The sequence below is a fragment of the Diplotaxodon limnothrissa genome, linkage group LG7, assembly GCF_057381915.1.
Source record: "Diplotaxodon limnothrissa isolate DT_005_m linkage group LG7, D_limnothrissa_male_GT1.1, whole genome shotgun sequence".
Lineage (NCBI taxonomy): Eukaryota > Metazoa > Chordata > Actinopteri > Cichliformes > Cichlidae > Diplotaxodon > Diplotaxodon limnothrissa.
The window spans coordinates 26,532,997-26,556,135 of record NC_140602.1 but is presented as its reverse complement, the minus strand read 5'-3'; the positions used below and the strand labels follow the sequence as shown (position 1 = coordinate 26,556,135).

General features: G+C 40.9%; 1 protein-coding gene across 1 annotated transcript; it reads left to right on the top strand.

Annotated features, from left to right (window-relative positions):
• The first annotated feature begins 7,800 nt into the window (after positions 1–7,800).
• Positions 7,801–22,925, top strand: pard6a (par-6 family cell polarity regulator alpha). Its single transcript, XM_085357795.1, has 6 exons — positions 7,801–7,878; positions 15,093–15,315; positions 20,544–20,833; positions 21,082–21,207; positions 22,083–22,282; positions 22,598–22,925. Exons 1-6 carry the CDS (start codon positions 7,801–7,803, stop codon positions 22,923–22,925), a joined length of 1,245 nt encoding a protein of 414 aa, XP_085213921.1.
• Positions 22,926–23,139: the final 214 nt, after the last annotated feature.

Here is a 23,139-nt window from a genome sequence, read left to right as displayed (position 1 = left end):
TGACCACTTCAAAGTCCACCTCTGTTGTTTAGTTGAGGTGTTGGTGCCCTCCAGAGGCCAGGAAATGTATCACTTGTACAGGTTTGATTTCAAACTGCATATCTGGTTTGTATATGTGCATGAGGAAAGAGGAAAAACGGCGTTATTTTGACACAAAAATCTTGTCACACTGTTGATAATAATGTAATTTCAAGGCCTTATACACTGACATTAGTTTAAATAGAGCAAAACTGTATTTTCATCAAAGTTAGGGTCTCCACTTATTCTGTTTTTGATTACTTTATTATTCTTTAGAAATGTCAAAACACAGTTGGATTAGCATATAAGTAAAGACTGTGACAAATATTGCTACAGAATGGATAAATTATGCAAACCTTAAGCAATCACTGTCTAACAAAATGAATCTGTGATGACTTTTTGTGGTCTGGACTTCTTCTTTGACTGGGTGCGTGGAGTTTAAATTAAGTGGATGAGAAAAACACAGACACTTCATAATCTAGGAAAAGTTGTTTCAAATGCCATCATAGCTGTCAAGAAAAAATAGACAAAGTATTGAAATGAGTATAAACTATATGGGTGACTGCCAACTAACTGCACTTTGAAGTTAACCAAAGTCTAAACAGTTATCATACCTCAGGAACTTGCCTGACTCTCACTCCTTTAGCTCCTCCCCTTGATGAAACTGCATCCATCAGTATTTGGGTCCAATGGTCAAGTTTAGCCATGAAGGTAGATTCAAAGCTTACAGTGGTTATTCTCTTGAACTCTTCTTTTATCTGTAGACAACACATACAGAAAAATTGCTGTAAGAAACGTTAACCCTTATTACAAACAAATGTCAGGCTTCACAATTTAAACTTGCTTAAAACTGCAGACAGATAATCCACCACAGTTATAATTTAATATATTTTTAAAAATATTAAATAATGTTTATCTATGCGCAAATCGCTTACGTAAAGTCTTAATGTCCTGGCATTCACATAGTGTATGCCAGGATGCTACTGCCAAAATCATATCAACAATATTTCACGAAACTTGATGTGTTAAAAAAGTAATAATGATACATACAGCTCTTAAGATCAAGAACAATACGTAGCTGTTTCGCAACAGTAACCAAAATCATTTACAATGTAATATCATGTAGCAGGTATCCTTCTCACAGAAGTATTCACAGTTTGAAGGCGTCTAACTTTTAAACACACAAACAACAAAAAAGAGTCTGTGACTGAAATTAGATATAATTAAAAAGCAACGTTTTAATCGTGCTTTGCTCTCATAAGTATTATCCACTTCTATGCTAAAGTTCAGAATGACTATATACAGTGTTAAATATTAGCATTACTTACATGTGGTATGGTACATTTGTAACATGAGCGTAACATCATAAACAAATCCACTACTGCTCATAACATTGCTTTAGTAGAACTGCTATTTGTAAAACAAATGTTACTTACCTTAAACATGCAACACATTATCTACCTGATTTAATTAACTGCACCTTGAATTTCACTTTAAACCCATTAAAATTGGGATTTAATTTCAAATTAAATAAAAAATTAAGTTGATGGAGTTTCTCAAAATTATTCAGTCAACACAACCTAACAAAATAAAGTTTGCAATTTAGAAGATGTATCTTAATAAATTTTTCTCTTGCAGTAATGCATTTAATCAAGTGGTGGTAACAGGTGTGGTGAGTGTAGAGACCAGATCGAGGATTCTCACAAGGAGGATTTTGCTGCAGCACCCTCTTTCCAACTGAGTTCTGCTAGCTCCTGTGAGGAACTAATCACCAGCCACTTACACATTTTCCCCTAAAGTCCTTCTTTGTCATCTTCAGGGATTCCATGTTGTTACTGAAATGACAATATAAAAGTGACTGTGCCACAGATGGACCAGTCTATGACATTTTGGTATGTTGTGCTAAGATTAGCTGAGGTTGTAGCAGTATAAAAGGTTTTTCACTACTATGTTCAAATATAATGGAACTTTTGTTGAATTCACACCTCACGTGTGGAAAACAGAAAGGAGGCGGGCTTGCTATTCTTGTTAACAACTGGTGGTGTAACCCTGTTCACATAACAATGAAAGAGCGGAGTTGTTGCCCTGACATTGAACTGTGCGCTCTCGAACTCAGGCCGTGTTATTTGCCCAGGGAATTTACCCATGGTGGCTGTTTATGCTGCTCCCTCTGCTAGCCCCACAGCTGCATGTGACACTGTTCACTCTGCCATGGCCCAGTAACAGACTGCGCACCCGAGTGCCTTCATTCTATTTTGGGTGACTTCAACCAAGTCAGCTTGGACAATAAATTGCCAGCTTTTTGCATTATTTCCTCAGGCATTAATAAAGTTTTCTGATTCTGATTCCAAAAAGATAAGTTTGCACATGCAGGGAAATTACTGTTACTACTATTTTAACACTGCTGTGTTAATGTTAATGGCCCTTCCGGGTCTCCTCTCTGCTCTCTCCTATCTTGTCCCTTTTGTCTTACTTCTCTCTATCACCTTTTCTATCCCTTTGAAGAAGTGAGACTCCATAAATGCTAAAGAGGTAAGTATTATTGCTCAGTTGTAGTGAATAGATAGAATAAACTGTAGAAAACTAAACAGAAGAAAGAAGAAGAAATAACAATTTAACATAAACCAGTGACACACTCCAGGGCCTGATCAACCCTGGCAGGGCCTCCTTGGATGAGGGTGTCTAGTGATAATGGCCGAAACACCCGATGAATCCAAGGTCCACTACTGACGATGTGTCCCAAATCTTAATATCTAATCTAGATCAGATCTCTAATCCCTAAACCTAACCAAGGAAAATTAGCCTGGGGAAAAGACCGAAAGTTGATGCACACAACGATGTGTGCTGCTGGTAAAGTTTCTGGGCTGCTTTTCCTCATAACAGCCATCCCTCAAGAGTCTCTCCATCTAAAGCAAAGCATTATCAGGGACTGTAACATCTAGTCCTTTTTACTGAATTATAATACAAAGATGAAGAACTTTCACTAGGCTACTGCTTACATAGTAAAAGTAAATCACATCTTGTGAAGTTGCAGTTTCATTTTACAATGAAAATTTCTGCTTCATTCAGAGTCGTAACATAAATCTACTTATTAAAAATAGAAAAATTTGCAAAATAAACAAAAAACAAAAACAATACAAAAACTAAAGCTCATTCTCATTTTCATTTGCATCAGTGATTTTTGAAGTATGGGCTGAAAGTCATCCATATTTTTCCTTTTTTGAACAAACAGTAGGGTAAAGTAAAAGCAATCATAAAATCATCTGACGTAGGACAAGACACTGGTATGCAGATCCTATTGTGACTAGCAGTCAAGAGGCCTGAGTGACATCCCATTGTATGCTGGAATGTGTGCGCGTATGACCTCCACCCTGTATTGTTACACTGGAAACCAACCAGAAAAACACGTGACACAGATAAAAACCTGTTCTACAGCATCACCACCTGTCACACCTCAACACACAAAACTAACTTACCTTTGAAGCTGGGACATACCACACATATCAGACATACAAGAGCAGGACCTGCAGAAAAATGTGTGTGAGGTGTTGCTAAAAGCATGTCTTACTTCACTAAAGTATGCCAGATGTTATCTTTGGGGGAAAAAAGTGGTCTCCATAGTAAAGACGAGTGTGAAGAAGAAAAAGGAAAAGCACTAACCATTAAACAGAAGAACACATTAAACTGAAACCCCTGAGGCTGAAGCACGAGAAGGAAAGAGTGGAGTAAAAAAGAGTTGTGTAATTGAGCGGAAAAAAAGCAATAAAATCAGAAGTGTTTGCAGGTCAGATAAGATGTGTGTATTAGTAATCAGACAGGTTTCATGAGAGAAACATGGAAATGTAAAACTTAAAAGGAAAGAATAAAAATGAGCCACAAAGGAGAATACTTGTTACGTGGAATTGGGAAGAAAATGAAAAGCAGAGAGACATGAAATATGAAGGCATAAAGAAGAGCTTTGGATTAAGAGCAGTTGCAGGTCAGCTCACATAGCTGACATTCCTGATCACATGCACACTTTTATCTGATTCAGTCTCACTCTGTCTCTCACTGAGCTCAGATTCATTAAACCTGACTCATCTGGTTTCCTGGGTGTGGCTGCAGGTTAATAGATGAAACACGTGGCACACTATAAAGACCTTTCTTCTTTATTTCCATTAGGGTCTAATGGGAATAAAGAATAAAAGTTTGTGTTCTGCGTCCTGATCAGCTGTAGACCATTGTGAATCAATCTCGTCTTCTGTACAGCACAGAATGTGTCCAGCTTGTCAAATTGACATAAATCTTCGATCACTAGCAGTGTGACTCTGAAGTGCTGTACTGTATGTTGGTAAGTTTTCTCCCCAACAAATAACAACAATGTTGATTCAGCGTTTTGCACCGCCAAAAGCACCTGCAGGTGCCTTTGGTTTCATTTTATAATACTGGACTTATTTTTCTACAAAGCTTTGAACTTTGAGAGTGTTTAAACAATAGAGAAAAGTGTGAAAATGTTCCTGCCTGTCTGAGAAAAGTGTATAAAGTGTGTAGTGAGGGGTTTTACAGCTTTAAAACATCTATAATAATTGTAAAAAGTAAAGTTGGCTACTTCACGGATTTCACCTATTGCAGGTTATTTTTGGAACGCAGCTCCCGCGATAAACGAGGGACCACTGTCTCCCAGAGCTTTTCAAGCTTTTGTACATAGACTACAGCATGAACCTTCTTGATACTTTCTTGTTTCCAATTTATTACCCCTCTATTACCAACCACTCTATAATAGCAACTTCTACTTATATTTTTTGTCTGACTCAAACCTGGGACAAAAATCATGATCTTTTGGTGTTCACAGTTTTAGTTTTTAATACTCATGCTATCTCCTGTGGGGCATATATATTTATATGAACTACATAACCATGATATCCTGCTTCAACAATCCTTCTGATCAACATGTTCCAACCATGACCCTTATTTGAATGACCCTAACTCATAGGCTAACATTAAAGCAAACCATAATGCTAAAGAAGTGGCAAGTTGGTGATGCACAGAAAACAAGAGAGGATTAGACATGTCTGTCCATCTCTCTGTCCATCTCTCTGTCCATCTCTCTGTCCTTCTGAGCATTTCTGAGGTGTGGGTTGTCTACTAAATGCACATGCCAAAGTGTCCATGAGCAAGACACCGAACCAAATTAAAGGCTAAAGGGCAAACAGTCTCTTATATAAGCAGGGGCCCTGCCATGATACACACACACAAACACACTGGCCTAACTGGCTGGAGGCTTCCCATGATGCACTGTGTGTTTATATACGGCTCTGAATCTCATCATTGGTTATTATTAATGGTTATTAACATATATAATTATTAATTAGTTACTCTCACCAAAGCAGATGAATAATTGCTATGCTGATTCATGTAATGAATTTTTCCATTGCATTTTGTTTAAGACTTTACTGATTAGACAAAGCTTTACATTAATACTCACCAGAATCCCACCAGGTCACCCGTTGCTTCAATTCACACTAGGGAGACATCGGCGAAGTGTCCTTACTGTAGCCTTTGCTGTCAAATAGCATTCTCATCTGGTCCTACTTGGCAATCTGGAGAGATGCAGTGATGTCAAAAGCAGAACTTTTTTTCTCCGCTAGGTTACCAAACACAGTGTACAAGATCTCACTAATGGCTTCAGCCTTAATTGAGCTAGTTTTGGTGATTTACATATATTGTAGTTACAGTCTTCTTCACTCACTATAATTCTTTATCCTGTCTTCACAGGTAGCCCTATCTGTTAAAAGAGAGCTTTTCCTTCCCACTGTTGCCAAAGTGCTTGCTCGTAGAGGGTTATCTGATTGTTGGGATCTCTTTGTTTTCTCTGTATTATTGCAGGGTCTTTACCTTACAGTATAAAGGGCACTGAGGCAACTGCTGTTGTGATTTGCTTCTCTATAATCAAAATTGGATTGAATCCTTGTTGAATCACAAATCAACTGTGATTGACCACATTTTCTTTTGGAAAGATGAGTTCAGTTTCACTGCGACAGACTGGCGACCTGTCCAGGCTGTACCCCGCCTCTCGCCCTATGACAGCTGGGATAGGCTCCAGAAAAAGGATAAGCGGAAGCGAATGGATGGATGGATGGAGTTCAGTTTCATTAGCCACAGCCAGGCCTGATTATTGACAGAATTTTTGACAGACAAAATCACTTAAATAGAACCTATCCAACAAAGTAAAATAGTCTAAAATTCTGCTTTAATCCAAGGAAACAGCTGAGAAACAAAGTCACTGACATCTATTAGTCTGAACAGGGGGGATGAAGCCATTGCTAAGGCGTGGGTAACTATGGTTACAGCTGTTATCCACAAATGGAGAAAACTTGAACAATGGAGACATGCTGGACTTTTTGGAAAGTTTGAGTCCTGTTAAATCTGATATAAAACTAACATAGCTTTTCATGAAAAGAACATCATACTAACAGATAAACATGGTGGTGTGGTAGTGTGATGGTCTGGGGCTGCTCTGCTGCTTCAGGGCCTGGATGACTTGATGTAATTGATGAAGCATGAATTCTGCTCTCTACCAGCAAATCCTGAAGGAGAATGTTCATCCACCAGTTCATGAACTGAAGCACAAGCACATTTGGGTTATGCAGCAGAACAATGATCCACACACATATAGTAGGTCCACCTCTGAATGGCTCAAAAAACCAATGATCAAATGAATTAAATCAGACTGAGATGCTTTTTAACATGACCTCATGCTAGAAAACCATCCAACGTGGTTGAATTAAAACAATTCAACAAAAAAGAGGCCAAAACTCCTCCACAGCTATGTGAAAGACTCACTGCCAGTTACCACAAACACTTGATTGCAGTTCAGCTGCCAAGTGCAGCACACTCAGGTTTATGGGGGAGTTACTGTTTTGCATAGGGTCAGGTAGGTCTGGATAGCCTTCTTTGATTGAAAATCATGAAATCACAATTTAAACATTGCATTTTGAATGTTCTCATCTTTGTCTGATAGTAAAATGTGTTTGGTGATCTGAAACATGTACCCAATATGCATAAAACTATGCATATTTATAAAGGATGCAAATGCTTTGTCACAGCACTATTGTGCTCTAACATTATATGGTTGGAACATAACTTATGGTTGTTACAGCTGGTTGTCTAATACACTCTTTGTTTCTGTCTTGGTGTTTCCACACTGGTTAAAAGTGCGTTGTTTGCACTAGTTGAGTTTTTCTCTGAAATATAACATTTTATATTCACCAGGCTATCAGTATGATATAAGTAAAAGTGATTTGACATTAGAACACAGTATTATCCTTTCTGTCCTTGTGCCAGCAAAAGCAAAGGAGGAGTAATATGAATCTGTCCACTGGAGTATGGAGCAGCACACACACGCGCACGCACACACGGAAAGAGAGAGAGAGAGAGAGAGAGAGAGTAATAGACAGGTCATGTTGTGTTTTCTTCTTCCAGTATCACGTCCCGCCCCCTGTGTTCATCAGGAGGAGGGGTGGGGAGCAGAAGGGCGGGTTTCGCTGGTACCTCAGATCTCATACTGGATTTACCGGACTGCACCTGTGAGGAGCCGGGTTTGTTTCTGCGCGTCGGGAGGAACGAAAGGCGGGCCCGCAGCAGCACAGCAGCCAGGAGCCTGTCCGAGGACAACACCAATACCGCTGCAGCCCCTCAGCAGCTTTACGCTCGAGAGTAGAGGAGGGAGCTGCCAGGCTGTCAGACCTCCAGCGGATATTTTTACCCGCAGTGCCTCAGACAAGCAGCCGACCGAGGAGCACAATGTCCAGGCAACAGCACCAGCAGCAGCAGCGGACTTCGTTCAGACTGTCGGACAACCTGGTGGAGGTCAAGAGCAAAGTAAGTGATGGGCTGCTGACTGATGCTGTTAGCGACGCAGGGTGTGCGTTATCAGGACCCCAGCCCTCCGCTCTTCTCATCCAGATCGTGATGTAACAAACACAAATATCTGGCCGCTGCAAATTCACGCGATATTTAGAAGAAACGAAATCCGACCGGGTTCAGCTGACAGCGGCCTGGCTGCTGCCGCCCGCAGCCCCCCCACCAACACCACCAACACCATCAACATCGTGTCAGCCTGCTCAGCCTCGATAATCCCAGTCCTGTGTTTAACTCGATCTCTCTCTCTCTCTCTCTCTCTCTCTCTCTCTCTCTCTCTCTCTCTCTCTCTCTCTCTGTGTGTGTGTGTGTGTGTGTGTGTGTGTGTGTGTGTGTGTGTGTGTGTATAAGAACATGACAGAGGCGCTGAAAGACCTAAAAACAGAGAGGTTTGTTTCTATCCATCTATCATGAAACCACAGCCTGGTCACATGCTCTACATTAACCAGCCATTAGGAATCAATGGCTCATCCATAATGCATTATGGTCATAGGTACATTAAGAAGTCATGACATTAACATCTGATTGATTTGTGGTGGTGTGGTGCCAAGCTGTGTTGGCTTATTCTTTGGTGTTCACATTTTAGTTGTTTGTGAGGTTTAGCTTTTGTAATAAGAGAAATAATGAGAAATAAGCATACCGAACACATAAAATTACAGTGCGATTATTCTGTAATAGTAAGTGCTTTCATGAAGATGAAAACCAAAATATTTTTTAGGTGAAGCTGTGTCCGTAAACTCAAATATTGGCAGCATTTTCAATGTACTGAAAAATAGTTTAAAGATAAAACCTTCCACAGGCCCTTCAGCCGCCTCGCACAGACTGTAGACTGGTTTCACATGAAGAATGTGGACCAGTCCACGTATAGAAATATGTAGACTGAGTCAGTGCTCAAACCCACGCAGTTTTTTGTAGGTAGGAGGGGGTGTGTCAGAAACACCTGTGGTTCTGTAGAAGTCTGTGTCCTGTGACGTGCTTAAAGTCAAACAACATGAAGGGCAGTTTAGTAAATGAAGCTCCTGTTAGAGAATTCTGTGATTTCCTCTGCTTCACAGTCAGGTTTGTGCCGTGCTCATGACATCCGCCTGCAAACTGATCGCGTAGGGAACATTTTTAGCTTTACAATGGGATTTACTAACCAGTGGGTCATGTCACAGTGGCAACGTTCATCCTTTATAAGCAAGTTGTGTTTCCCATGATTATCCAAAGAAATTGACACTAGAATGGGCAACATAGCCTCAAAATGATATCCATTTTTTAAGGAAATCCAATAATATGAATTTGATGATGTTCTAAATGAACATTGTATCAGAGAGTGCAGCTTGCAGACAGCAGCACTGATTAGTGCAAAAAAAGAGGGAGATTTTCCTTTTATTCCAGTGTGCTACTGTCAGTGATGACACATTATAGTGCAGTAAGAGTGACAGCATTATATACAGTGACAAAGAGTGAGTCGAATGCTTAACTCTTTAGCAGTAACTGAAGTAACTCAACAGTTCAGTAACGCGGGACGGTGTTATCACCTATTAGAATCAGTACATGGTTTGGTTCTTATACAACACCTTTCTCCTCAGTTTCATCATTTACAACAGTTTCTACTGCTTGTCTCATTCACGCAGTCACACACACACACATTCACCTAGTGCTTTTGTCTATCAGTCACACACTTACCCTCTGAAGAATGGATCAGTATCTTACCCACTGTCCAATCTCTGCTCTTCCTGTCATTCAGTTCAGTTCAGTTGTATTTATATAGCACCAACTCACAACAACTGTCAGCTCAAGATGACAGTTGTGATATGTCATTTGGTTGTATGGAGTATAACTAGCTGGTGGTCCAGTGATGATGGCTGAGTCATTTGTTTACTTTTGGGTCACACGTCACCAGCTGATCATATTTCCTGCTCAAATGCCTTCATGGCCTTGCTGTACTGGCTGCTGTGTTTTTAACTCAACCGGTTTGTTGTTTACATTTTTAGTGGGAACAGTTTCGTGAATATTTTGCGCAGTCTTTCAGCTTTACTCTGTGCTTTGCCATACAACCAGAACTTTTTACACCAGAGATGAGCTAATGAGCATCAGGGCTACAACTCCTGAGGACTTATTTCCATCATTCATTGCCTGATCTGGCCATTCAGGTTCATGAAGTGAGACGCTGTAGGAGAGGAAAGCAAGCCGGTACACTCCTGCATCTCCACCGCCTCCATACTCCACTACAGGGAACATAAGCTCATTGGGCAGTAAAATAGATGAACTCCAGCTATTGATGGGGAAAAACAGAGACTGCTCTAAATTGGCTGTTTTGTGTTTTATGGAAACTTGAGTGGATCTATACTGGACTCTGTGGTGCAGTTGGTAGAACTCCAACTCTTCAGAGCAGATTGCCACATGAAGTTCTTCGGCAAGACAAAGGTGGAGGTATCTGGTTTTCTGCTTACAGTGGCTGGTGTAATGATGTGACTGTTATTCAGCAATACTGCTCCCCTCATCTGGACTCAAATGCTCATCCCTTCAGTAATTTCTCCATCTCCCTAGAAACCTCTCTCCCTACTTGAAAGAGATGTAAACAAACTCAAAACAGAACACCCAGAAAGCAGCAGGACCAGGCTCAGTGTCTCCATCCACCCTGAAGCCCTGTGCTGATCAGAGACATGTCATGTGCCAGCCTGCTTCCACAGGACTTATCATTCTTGTTCCATTTTTTAAAAAAAGGGATCACAAACCGACCTGTTGCTCTGACCTCTGTAGTCATGAAGAGTTTGACCGTCTGGTACTATCACATCTAAACTCTATCACTGTCCCCCTCCTGGATCCCCTGCAGTTCGCCTACAGAGCCAACAGGTCAGTAGGTGATGCTGTTAACATGGCACTGCACCTGGACTCTGCAGGAATTTATGCTAGGCTACTTTTGTGGACTTTGGTTGTGCTTTTAATATATTCATCCGTACTCTGCTGCAGGAAAAGCTCTCCCAGCTGAATGTGTCTGCTCCCACCTGCAGGTGGATCATTGACTTCCTGTCTTTCATTGCATCAGCACTGGTTCCCCTCAGGGCTCTGTCTTTACTTTTCTAATCTTCTTCTTGTATACCAACAGCTGCACCTCCAGACACCAGTCTGTAAACTCCCGAAGTTTGCAGATGACACCACCCTGTTGGGCTTATCTCATGTGGAGATGAGTCCGTCTATATGAGCGAGATTGACTGGTGACTTTGTGCAGTGACAACAACCTGGAGCTTAAATGTTGTGAAAACAGTGGAGATGACAGTGGAAACCAGACATCCCTCCCAAACATCAGCCTCCTCATCAAGAAGACACAACAGAGAAAATACAACCTGCAACGTCAGTGATGGTGCAGTTTTTCTCCATCAATGAATCTATTCTCACCTCCTCCATCACCGTGCTGCTGCCAAGGACAAATGCAGACTGCAGCATGTCATTCCCTCCACTGAGAAGGTGATTGGCAGCAATCTGCCTCCCTACAAGACTTGTAGACCTCCAGGACCTCTAGGACACCTCCAGGACTCTATGAAGTGGGGGGTCGGCATGGATCTTGCTTGCCTGTCTCAAACTGTTTGTGACACTGCCCTTTGGCAGGAGGCTGTGGTCCTTTAGAAACAACATGTCATGGCATGAGAACAGTTTTACACAATGACACAGCAACAAATTCCTCTTTTGTACAAAGTTGCCAATAAAAAGGAACAGATATAAATACATTATATTGCCAAAAGTATTCACCCATCCAAATTATTGAATTCAGGTGTTCTAATCACTTTCATGGCCACAGGTGTATAAACTAGAGAGATTTCTATGCTGAGCCTGGGACAGAATGGATGGAGAGCCAGTGCATAACATATTGTATTTTTCATTTGCACCTGTGTAAGAAAAAAAATGAAGAAAATTTTTGCTATTGTCATCAGAAAAAACAGAAAGAGCAGGTTAAGCAGGTGATATGATCATGGTAATGGTATCAAATAATAATGTTGGATTGTGCTGACTATTAAAAGCCAGCCTTGTAAAATAGACAGCTCTGTTTTCTTTGACCAGGGCTGATAGAACCAGGTGGTTGGTAGATTAGTTTTTACCTCCAACTCTAACAAGCTGAAGTTCAAAGATATAAAATTGTCCTGCATCCACTGCGATGCTAACTGGTGAAACACTCCAAACACTAATATTAGTTCTCCTCCTCCTCTGCCAGGGTCCCAGTACCCATCTGAACCAACCCCAGTGAGGCCTCTGTAGTCTGTCCTGCGCTACCAGGATTCAGTTCAGAATAAAAAAGTCAAACGTCATGAAACCAACAAAATCATTCAATGCAAATGATTTATTGGCTCCAGAATGACAGAGTGCCATCTGTAAAGTTGCACAATTATCAACAGCAGCAGCCAGCAGAGAAAGCGCAGGTTGACTCTAAGTCGTCAGTGAATGCTGAGGACTGCAGGATCAGAGACCAGCTGACAAGGAGAGACAGGGTGAAGCAGCCTGAGGTAGTACGACCCGGAGAATCAGTCTATAGATGAGAAGTTCCAGTCAGTGGGGCACGCAAGGGAACAAGTGGTCAGATGCATTGTCACTGAGCACAGCCTCAGTTTTCCTTGGATCCCAGCTTTTTTTCTGCTCAATCCCATCCAGGAAATAAGATAAGAGATAAGATAAGATAGAACTTTATTAATCCCTCGGGTGGGTTCCTCTGGGAAATTCGACTTCCAAAAAAAGCACAGCAACGACCGAAGTTACAGTTACAGAATTGTTATATATATATATACACACACACACACACACACAGACACACACACACACATATAAATACAGAGACAAATATAAATAAAATATACAAAGGGGATAAATAGAATAAATAGGAATAAAAAATAAAAATACAAGTGAAATCATCTCCTTCTCATTTTCAAGCAATACAAAATGCTGCCACCAGAATACTTATGTTTTCTCCTAAGTCAGCTCATATTACTCCTGCTTTATACTCAACACCGGCTACTTATATACAGAGCACTAAATGGAAATGCAGCAATCTTTTATCTCAGAATGTGTTACTCGTGTGAGATTGGGGTGGGGATGGAGCCTTTCAGCCGGTGGCAAAAGAAATTTTGGATTTCTGAAGTCCCACTTTGACTTCATTTATCCAACTCTGTGGACTCATTCTTATTGTTTAATAACTTTCTTTATAATATTTTCTTTCATGCTGTGTTTGAACTTGGCTTTATATTCCTGTTAACTGTGCTTCCATTTTCCATTCAATCGTATTGTTATTATTCATAAGAACATGTGAGCACTTTATGCCAACACATATGTGAAAAGCACTTTAAAAATAACCTTATTGTTTTACTTACACAAAGAGCACCAGTGTGACTCTTCTGTACCCCACTAATCCCTAAAACCTGATTACGGCCCTGAATGCAGCAACGTCAACATTTCCATATATCATATGACAGTACTGGTAAAGTAGCATGCCACCCTAGAGTCCAAGATACAGATGAATGCTCTGATAAAGCACACATTCTTCACACTGAGTACGCCCAGTATAGCTTTCAAGGCAAACATGCCAGTGAGAGGTCTAATACTCTGTGCTGTTAATTATAGAGCTAAAGGGAGGCACAGTATTTGTGTTAATATCCACCGGAAGAAGCATAATGTTGGGAGACAAAACAAAGTCAGCGTGAATCTCATTGTGTAATTACTGTTTGAAAGTTTCTGTTATAATATACAGTTGGGACAAAAATTAAACTCCAGAGTTTGAGTTTTAGGTCATGTCTCAGTTTTAATTAAACAATTTTTAAACATTTCTGCTTTCGCCAGGCATCACTAGTTCCAAACAGCACACAAACAGTACGTGCCTTGTCAGTACATCATGCAAGTTGGAGATGTCACGATACAGGAAGAGTGATAGAATGACATAATTTTTAAGATTTGTTACTACAGTACATAAAAATAACAAATATTCCATAATATTTGAAATATGTTTAAACTCCTGTACCAGTACTGTCCCTACAGTTCCCTGTGATTTTTCCTTGTTTGTGTTTCCATTCATGAAATGGGCACTGTACCTTTACATCCATATCAAAGGTGGTTACTGAGGATGGCCTTTATGAGGGGCTTGGATTTTAGCACTGAAATGAAACAAAATCTCAAATTTTACTGTCGGTGTTCACGTTAGCCTTATCTATGTAGATTAATTTACTTCTATACTATACTAATATAAAGCACTTTGAGGCGATTGTTGTGTGGTTTGGTGCTATATAAATAAAATGGAATTGAATCGATAATTAGGAATGCATTAAGAGGATCCCCTTTTTGATTTAACGCAATGCAGTCGCTGCTACTGAGAGAGAAGCTACAGGAAATGGCGGTAAACAGGTCCAGATAAATAGAGAGGGTTGTGTCAGGAAGGGCATCCGGCATAATATCTTTGGAAAATAAAACATGCAGATGATCAAGAATGAGCTTTCCATGTCAGATCAGTCGAACCCACAGCCTCCAGTGCTGTTGGCCATGAGGGTGCTGGTGGAAACTGTGCTTCTGCTGGCTGAAAACAAGGAGAAACAAAGGCAGGGTTGTGGAGGTGAATGCAGGGACTCTAAATGTAGGGACTATGACTGCTGAAGTGAGAGAGATGCTGATATGATGGTGAGAAGAAAGTTAGATATAGTGTGCATGCAGGAGACCAGGTGAAAGGAACCCAGGCCAGGGGCATTGGAGGTGGATGCAAGCTGTTCTCTCATAGTACAGATAGGAAGAGAATAGAGTGGGGGTCATGTTGAAGGAAGAGTTTGTGAACAGTGATCTGAAGTTGAAGAGTGTCAGACAGAATCATGACTCTGAAGCTGGAAATGAAACAGCCGATGTTGACTGTTGTCAGTGTGTATGCCCCACAGGTTGGATGTGAGGGAAGTGTCTAAAACTTTTCTAGATAGGTTTTAGTGACATCGCACTTTTTCTATGCTTAGAGGTGACATCGTATCAAAACTCTTAAGGACTACGGTCTTCAAGAATGAATCCCAAAGTATGTTAAATAGGCTCAACAGGTTTTGTTATCCATTCCTAGTTAGTGGCTGTAGCGGTTAGCCACACTTAAAATGCTTAGTATTACATTTAGCTAAAATTGTAAACACAGATTGAGCCTCACTATTAAAAATCATTTGATGTGTGTTTGTTGCCTTCTACAGTTTGATGCAGAATATCGTCGTTTTGCTCTGAAGAGAAATGGTCCAGGGGGCTTCAAGGAGTTCTACCGCCTCCTCCAAACGATTCATCACATCCCTGGTGTTGATGTGCTACTGGGATATGCAGATGTCCACGGGGACCTCCTTCCAATCAACAATGATGAAAATTACCACAAAGCCATTGCATCAGCCAATCCGCTGCTCCGCATTATTATAACCAAGAGAGGTAAGAGAAAAAACGAGGTAAAAATACATTTTTAGTTAATTAGGCTTGAAAAATTACTTTGCAAAGCAGTCTAAATGACAGATCTCAACATGTTATATGTCTTTCTACACATTGATCCTACAGTTATTTTAATGGCTTCCAAAGTATATTTCATGTCTTTTTAAAATGTTTTCGTCCCTCCAAGAGAATAACATCAATGATTCATTTACTAGTGGACGATCACATCCACCTGTCTATCCATTTTCTTCCGCTTATCTGGGGCCACGTTGTTGGGTCAGCAGCCTAAGCAGAGAAGCCCAGACCTCCCTGTCCGTAGCCATTTCCTCCAGCTTTTAATGGAGAACACCGAGGCATTTCCAGGCCTGCCGTTACCCATCAGCTGCCTCTGAAGTCCCGTAAGCTAACCAAGCCCAACAGGACTCCTTCTGTAGCGTGTTGGCTCCCTTCACCTCGGTTATCCACTATCAAGTTCGGAGGTTACCACCATGACAGGCACCGGCCACCTTGCAGCTGCAGCTCAGTGCAGTAGCCTGTAGCCTCATGTGCAGCAATGGAGGTGTTGCACATGGTCCATTCGGACTCAATGTCCTTAGCCTCCTTCGGAATGCTGTTGAAGCTCCACCTGAAGTGGGAGTTTAAGATCTCGTGGACCGGGGGCCTTTGCCAGGCATTCCCAGCACACCCTCGCTATACATGAACAATCCCGTTGCTCTAATCAATCACTGCTTACCAGTTTTAAAGAATTTACAGAATCTGATAATTCTTGTCCGACAATTTAGGTCATGCACGCATTTTTCCTGAGCTTTTCCCGAGCTCACTTCACTGACTCCAGCTGGTTCTAAACAATTTATTCCAGTGCTGGCATTTAATCTGACTGCTTGTTAAATTTCATGTTAATTTTGAAATCATTTAATTGCTCAAAAGTACACTGAGGACTTATTTGTTACCCTTATGTGTCTGGATTTTACTTCACTGAATCGGCAGAGGTCAGCAAGCTCAGTATTCCCACTGAGAATGGCAGCTTCTTCCAATTTTAAATCTCTTTTTAAAGCATACAAATCAAGAATTAGTGAAAAATTGGCACTTCCAAAGCTCTGAACATAATCCACAGTAATGTATCCAAGTTTAAAAAGAGAACCACCCTTGTGACACTGACAACTATGACGTCACTAACCAGTTAAACTGGCTTCGTAGCACACACCTCTGGTAGCACATACTTTGTGCCCAAGACATAGCAAGAGTGAATAATTCAAGAAAGACAAAAATGTATCCTGTAATTTTACAGGTAGACTGTAATGTTAGTGAGCTTTATTGTTTACCCCTGAGACACTACATATGAAGCAGAAACACTTATTACACCTGCTGACAGTGGTGATGTTTATCCATCCATCATTATGGATTATGTGAGTGTTTTCTAATACACTGTACCATTGTTGTCTCCCAGTACACCTTTTCATGCTATGTCATAACTCAGGATGTGATGACATTAATGTGCTGCTTAGCAGGCTGCTAGAGATCGGAGTCACAGACAGCTGCCAGCAAATCAGATCAGCTCTATGGTCTGGGGAACTAAAAAGGAAGCGAGCTCAGGAAAACAAGGCCCTGGAAACACAGAGAGAGCAAACATGTGCACGTGCAATACGTTTGTTGAAATCTTATTGAGGAGGCTTGTATTCGCTTTGTTTACTCTTTTAAACTCTGCAGTCCAGAAATGATAAAATCCTGTAAATCCTACTGGAAAATCTTAAACCCATGCATTGCATTAGGAGTAGTGGCGTCACTAGAAAGGATTAGGACTTGAGTAAGGCAGCTAAAATCTATTCCCACAATCACTTATCTTTCATTCCTGAAGTGTAATCCCATTTATTCACTGCATCCACATGATTGGCAAAATTTGCACAGCTGAAGGATAGAGCAACAGGAAGATTAAGTGGTGACGATAGTTTGTTTTTAACTAACCAGGTCTGTCTCAAATAAGTTCAGTAAGGATCTCACATTTTTATTAGTAGTCTTTGTAGCAGCTCTGTTGCTCACTAGTGTCACTTGTAAGTATTCAGTGAAATGTGAAAGACTTCTAAATGACTGAAGACATCATCAAACCCTTTATGAAGGCAACAAGAAGTTCATTTTACACTGAAAACAGCAGATATGTGTTTCCTTTCCTACACGCTTCTCTCTCCACTTCAATTCCTCTTACTTGGCTACATTCATTTTGACCTTTACTACAGCTTGTCTTTGTGTGTTAGCACTGGTGTGCATTTGTGAGTATGTGTTTGTGAGTGAGGGATAGACAGGGGGATACCACAGGATAGAAACCCATCTGCTGCTTTAAGCCATTAGCCATGAGTGAGTTTATTTAACTTTTTGGAGCAAGATAATCTCACTCAGTTTATATGACTGATGTCTTTTGAGACTTCATCAGTCATATCAGATCCATGCAATGCCACTACTGTGTGTGTGTGTGTGTGTTTGTGTGAGAAAGAGAATTGTTGACTTGCACTTGTTGATTACTTTAACACATTAACACTGCAACAAAGTCTACATCGAGTAGACTTTGACACAACAAAGCAGTTATATGTATTTTAATCAGTAAGGTTCCATGTGAAGAATCAAAGTGACTACGGTCTTAGTAATACTGACAGAAGAGCAGTGTGTACCTTTGTGCTGCTCCACCCTGAGTATGTTGCTGAGGTGATTTATGATAACTAAGAGACAAAATACCTTTTTTCACATCACAATTTTGCATCTGATAAACTAAAATGATTCAAACTGGAAACTACTGAGACAGTACAACTTGTAACACGTGGCACAGAAATGTCATGTTCCACTGAGAGAAACACTAAGAAATGGAGCGGCGGTAAACAGACTAAGTAATCATGGTTGATGGGTTCAAAACACAAGAGCTTTGAAAAAAGTGTGTTTTAACAAATACAATTTAAACAAAATAACACAATAGATGCACCAGTTGTCTGATGCATTGTTTTAAATGTAAAACAGCGTCACAGTGATTACAGGAGCTTTTATCACAATTGAAAAAAAATGATACAGTTTCAGACCTAATAGTCTGCTTTTAAATAGGAGGTGAAGTAACAAAGCCCTTACAGAATGACGCTCCCCCTTTGTCTGCACTGTGCACAGGCCTGTTGTTGTCCTGCACTGCATATGGCCATATGGCACCCCCTTGGGCTCCAGATGGTGGGCCACTACAGAGTGAGGTCACACTAGAAAGAAACATACAAATGCTCATGACAGCTGCAGATAACAGGAACATGGTACATTAGGGACAGATATATGGGGCACTAAGACACAGACACAGATTTACTCTTTACGGCCATCCTGAATACCATTTCTGAGCTCTAAAGCTTATGATAGTAGTAAGCAGCAAGTATTTAAAGCTTTAGCCACAGAGAGGGGGAGGTTCATGTCTGATCTTATAGCTTTGATGTTGTCTGTCAATGTCACTCCACATACATGTTAGAGATCGTGGGTTCACTGTAATTTCGGCTATAGTGCGTGTTTTGTTGATTTAATTATGAGGTCATAGAGTGTTTTATAAAATGTGAAAAGATGAGCGAAGGCCCTGCAGCCAGAATGCCAAGACTACTGATTAATAAGCCTGGCTGGGCTAAAATTTTGGCAGAAAACAGTCACACAGGTCGTTTATGCCTGCTGTTACCATCATTAGCGGTCACGCTAGAACTGGACTGAAAATCAGTATCAGTACCAACAGGTCGGATGAATCCAAATATGAAATTTTTGGTTCGAATTGTCACCAGTTTTTACTGTATGGGGCGGGTCAAAAAATAAACAAAGATGAGATTCAGTAAAAAATGTGCAAAGTAAAGCTAGCATGTCACAGGTCTGCCATAAATATTTGCAGTTATTTGAGACTGTGGTGGGGCAGTGATCATTCCTCACTGTTTCCTGTAGGAGCTGGTCTAACTGGGACACACTGGAATTTAACAACTTTGTATGAGGTTTAGCACATGTTTAACTTTTCTGAAAAAGACTATATTTTGTGTCCTTGTATATAACATACAAGAACACAAAATAATGATCAATACAGGTTGATCTATAGTGGTCCAAAAATAGCTTTTGCAAAATTAGAGGGATCTGATTGCATTATTTGTGCATTTAGAGAAGGCTTAACCATGTTTGTGTCTTCATGCTTTAGTCTGGCTCTGTATGCCTTGATAGGAAACATTATTTTTGTGCATTAACCATTAATGCTGCTTAATGCTGCTTCCCAATGACCTAATGTGTGCGTGCATGTGTACACACACACACACACACACACACACACACACACACACACACACACTGGCAGCCATACATTCCCATTAACCCTGTTTGACAGCTAATGTGCATCAGATGATGAGTTGTTTCTCCCTCTTCTCCATGCTTTTCTCTTTCCGTCATTCCGGTATAAGTTCAAAGATTTTATAGAACTGGGTAGAAGTTTTGAAAAATGTGAAAATTGTGAAAGTTTACATTTTTTGACATTTTAGTAGTTATTCTGCGTGTTACAACTGCTATCTGTATCTGTAGTTCAGTTAGCTAAAATGGCTGGTTTTATTCCTGACAAAATATGGATACAGACAGAATGGAACTGTGGGAAAAAATGATCTGAAGCTAGTAGTAATATTGTGTTCATATCTGAGACTGACAGTACACACAAGAAAGCTCTGATCTTTTGAATGTAGAAATTTTGGAATGAAAAGTTCAACTATCCAGTATCAAAGACTTGTGGAAATGAGCTTCTTCCGAAGGGTGGCTGGCCTCCCTTAGAGATCGGGTAAGTTCGGCCATCTGGGAGGGACTCAGAGTAGAGCAGCTGCTCCTCCACATTGAAAGGAGGTAGTTGAGGTGGTTCGGGCATCTAACAAAGATGCCTCCTGGGTGAGGTGTTCTGGGCATGTCCTACTGGGAAGAGGCCGCGGGGCAGACCCAGGACATGCTGGAGAGGTTATATCTCTCGGCCTCGGAGCACCCTGGTGTTCCCCTGGACAAGCTGGAGGAGGTGGCCAGGAAGAGGGAGGTCTGGGCTTCTCTTTTTAGGCTGCTGCCCCCGCGACCCAGCCCGAATAAGCAGAACAAGATGGATGGACTTTATTTTTTCCAATTATGGTGTAAATAATACACCGTAACTGTAAAGTTTAACACTTTAAAAGAATCACAAATCAGCAAGTAGCCATTAACAGTCTCCATTCTTTTGTGTCTTCTTAAAGAGGATGAACCTATCATTTTTGGCACCAACTCCCTTCAGAGGCGTAGAAAGGGGCTGGGCTTAACGAGCCTGCGTGCCACTGGCTCAGGCTCCACCCACTCAAAGGGCAGATCTGGCCTCATGATTGGACCGCCAAAGAACTTCAGACAGATTTCTTCAATCATCGATGTGGACATTTTGCCTGAGACACATCGACGGGTACGACTTCACAAGCATGGCACTCAAAAACCACTTGGGTTCTACATACGTGACGGCGTGAGCGTGCGGGTGACACCGCAGGGCGTAGAGAAGGTAAGGTTTGTTACTTTGCTTTTACCCTGCTTACAAGACAGTATTCTGCCTTTAATGCTGACAAAATTGATGAATTATTTCCCTGTAATTCACCAATGATGTACCAATTGTGCAGTTATGATTGGGCCGGTAAGATACCCCCATCTCAAAATTTCTCTAAAAATATCAGCAAGTAGCACCTTCACGCAGACATAAAGACAAAAGTTATGAATATATGAATATTTGTATCTTTCTTCTTGCTCCTGAAGGTTCCAGGGGTGTTCATATCTCGTCTTGTGCGTGGTGGGTTAGCAGAAAGCACTGGGCTGTTGGGTGTTAACGACGAGATCCTCGAGGTCAATGGCATCGATGTAGCAGGAAAATCTTTGGATCAGGTAAATGCCCTTCCAGGCTCAAAGAAAATTCAATATATACAGAAGATTCAGAATTAACTTGATCAAGATTCAAGTGTGCTTCTTTTTCATGAACAGTAAATGTACTTTGCCCATAAATTACAACACAGTCGCACTTGTGTGTGTCGTTTTTTTTTTTTTTCTTTATCCGTAGTGGATACAAGCTTACAAAGTAACAGTTCAAAAACAGCTTAGGAAGTAAAAGTAGTAGTAATGATTAGACCAGCGTTTGTATGTATCAAAGTAACGGGGTGTTAAGTCACTCTATATGCACTCATTAGAGCATTTTAATGATAATCAGTCAGGGCTGGACTGGTAATCTGGCATACTGGTAGGCCAACACATTTTTGGGCCAATGGGTCAATTGAAGCGCTGCTGCGCACTGGCTTTACAAGCGCTGACAGCAGCCCATTCGGTCATTTTAATTACTGACAATGTATTGCCCAATCAAGTCTCTAAAAGCTACCGGGCCCTCCCATACTTACGCACACCCACCTTGTAGAATACAGTTTGGTAAAACAAATGGCTAATTTCACCATGGGCCGCTCTTAATGGCTAAAGTTTAGCTTTTAACTGTCACATGTTTCAGTGGAGTGCAAAAAAGAAACTTTTGTGTTACAGCAACATGATAAAGAGTAAAAATAGTAAAGTCTACAATAAATAACAAATAAACTAACAAATAAAGTAAGACTGGCATTGTGTGGAGAAGAGTGGAGTGCAAATTGCACAATATTATATTCATTAAAAAATAATATTATATGTTATATATAACATGTACACTTTAAATCTAAGAAAAACAGCTGCATTTTTCATCGCATCATTTAAGCCCTATTTGACTATCTCATCTGTCATTTTAGGTCACAGACATGATGGTGGCAAATAGTCACAACCTTATTGTGACCGTAAAGCCAGCTAACCAGAGGAACAATGTTACGCATCGTAGGAGTAAAACCTCCGTAGGTAACTCGGGTTCTCTGGGCTCAGTTGGATCTACAGGCTCTGCCGTGTCACATGACTCACAAAGCCCCGCCTCTCTGAGCAATCCCATCACTGCAAGGTTTGTCATGCATACTATCTTTTTTTGGGCCTGCTAATGAACAGAAAGAATGGGGACTGTGGCAGCACTGGCATACATCATATCTGTTAAAGGAGAAAAAGAAAAAGAAGTTTGTGCTTAAACGTTTAATGAAATGAAACTTCATTGAAACTGTTGTTTTGAAATAATAATGAGAATCATGAATTTTAGAAAAATGCAGTCAAAGCTAGCTGAATTCTCAACTTTATTCACAAGTTGCCAATAGGAACGGACACGTGCAGTTTATATTGCATTCACTTTTTTCTTAATCATTTGGCATGTCTTTTGTTACCATAGCAACAGCATTGCTGAGGGTGACAGTGATGATGGTGGTGATGATGATGATGAAGGTGACCTCATTCTGGAGAATGACTGCCTGACACCCTACGACTCCCACCGGGTCACTAACAGCACCACTATGCCCGACAGAGACTCACTTAGCAATGGGCCACATAGCTACACCGTGGGTAGGCCCCTCCCACAGAGTGTCTCATTGCCCAGTAATGTCGGAGCATCCCTGAGAGACAGCGCCATGATGATCTCCAGCCACAACGGAAACTCCACCCACACAACTAGTAGTAGTGAGGAGAGCATGAGAGAAGATAGCAACGTAACAGCACTGTAACCACGACAGCACTGTTCCATTGAGGACTATGAATGTTAGCGCAACAGTGCTGAAACCACGGCAAATACAGGTGGCTGTGGTCCTGTTAGATAACAGACTTCTAAAAGAGGAGGGAGTTGACGTATGAAGCACTGACAGGACCTCCGGAGGGACCATTCAGTCTTCTGCTAGTTTACACTTTACCTCTTTCCCGCCTTGGTGGATTGTTGGCTTT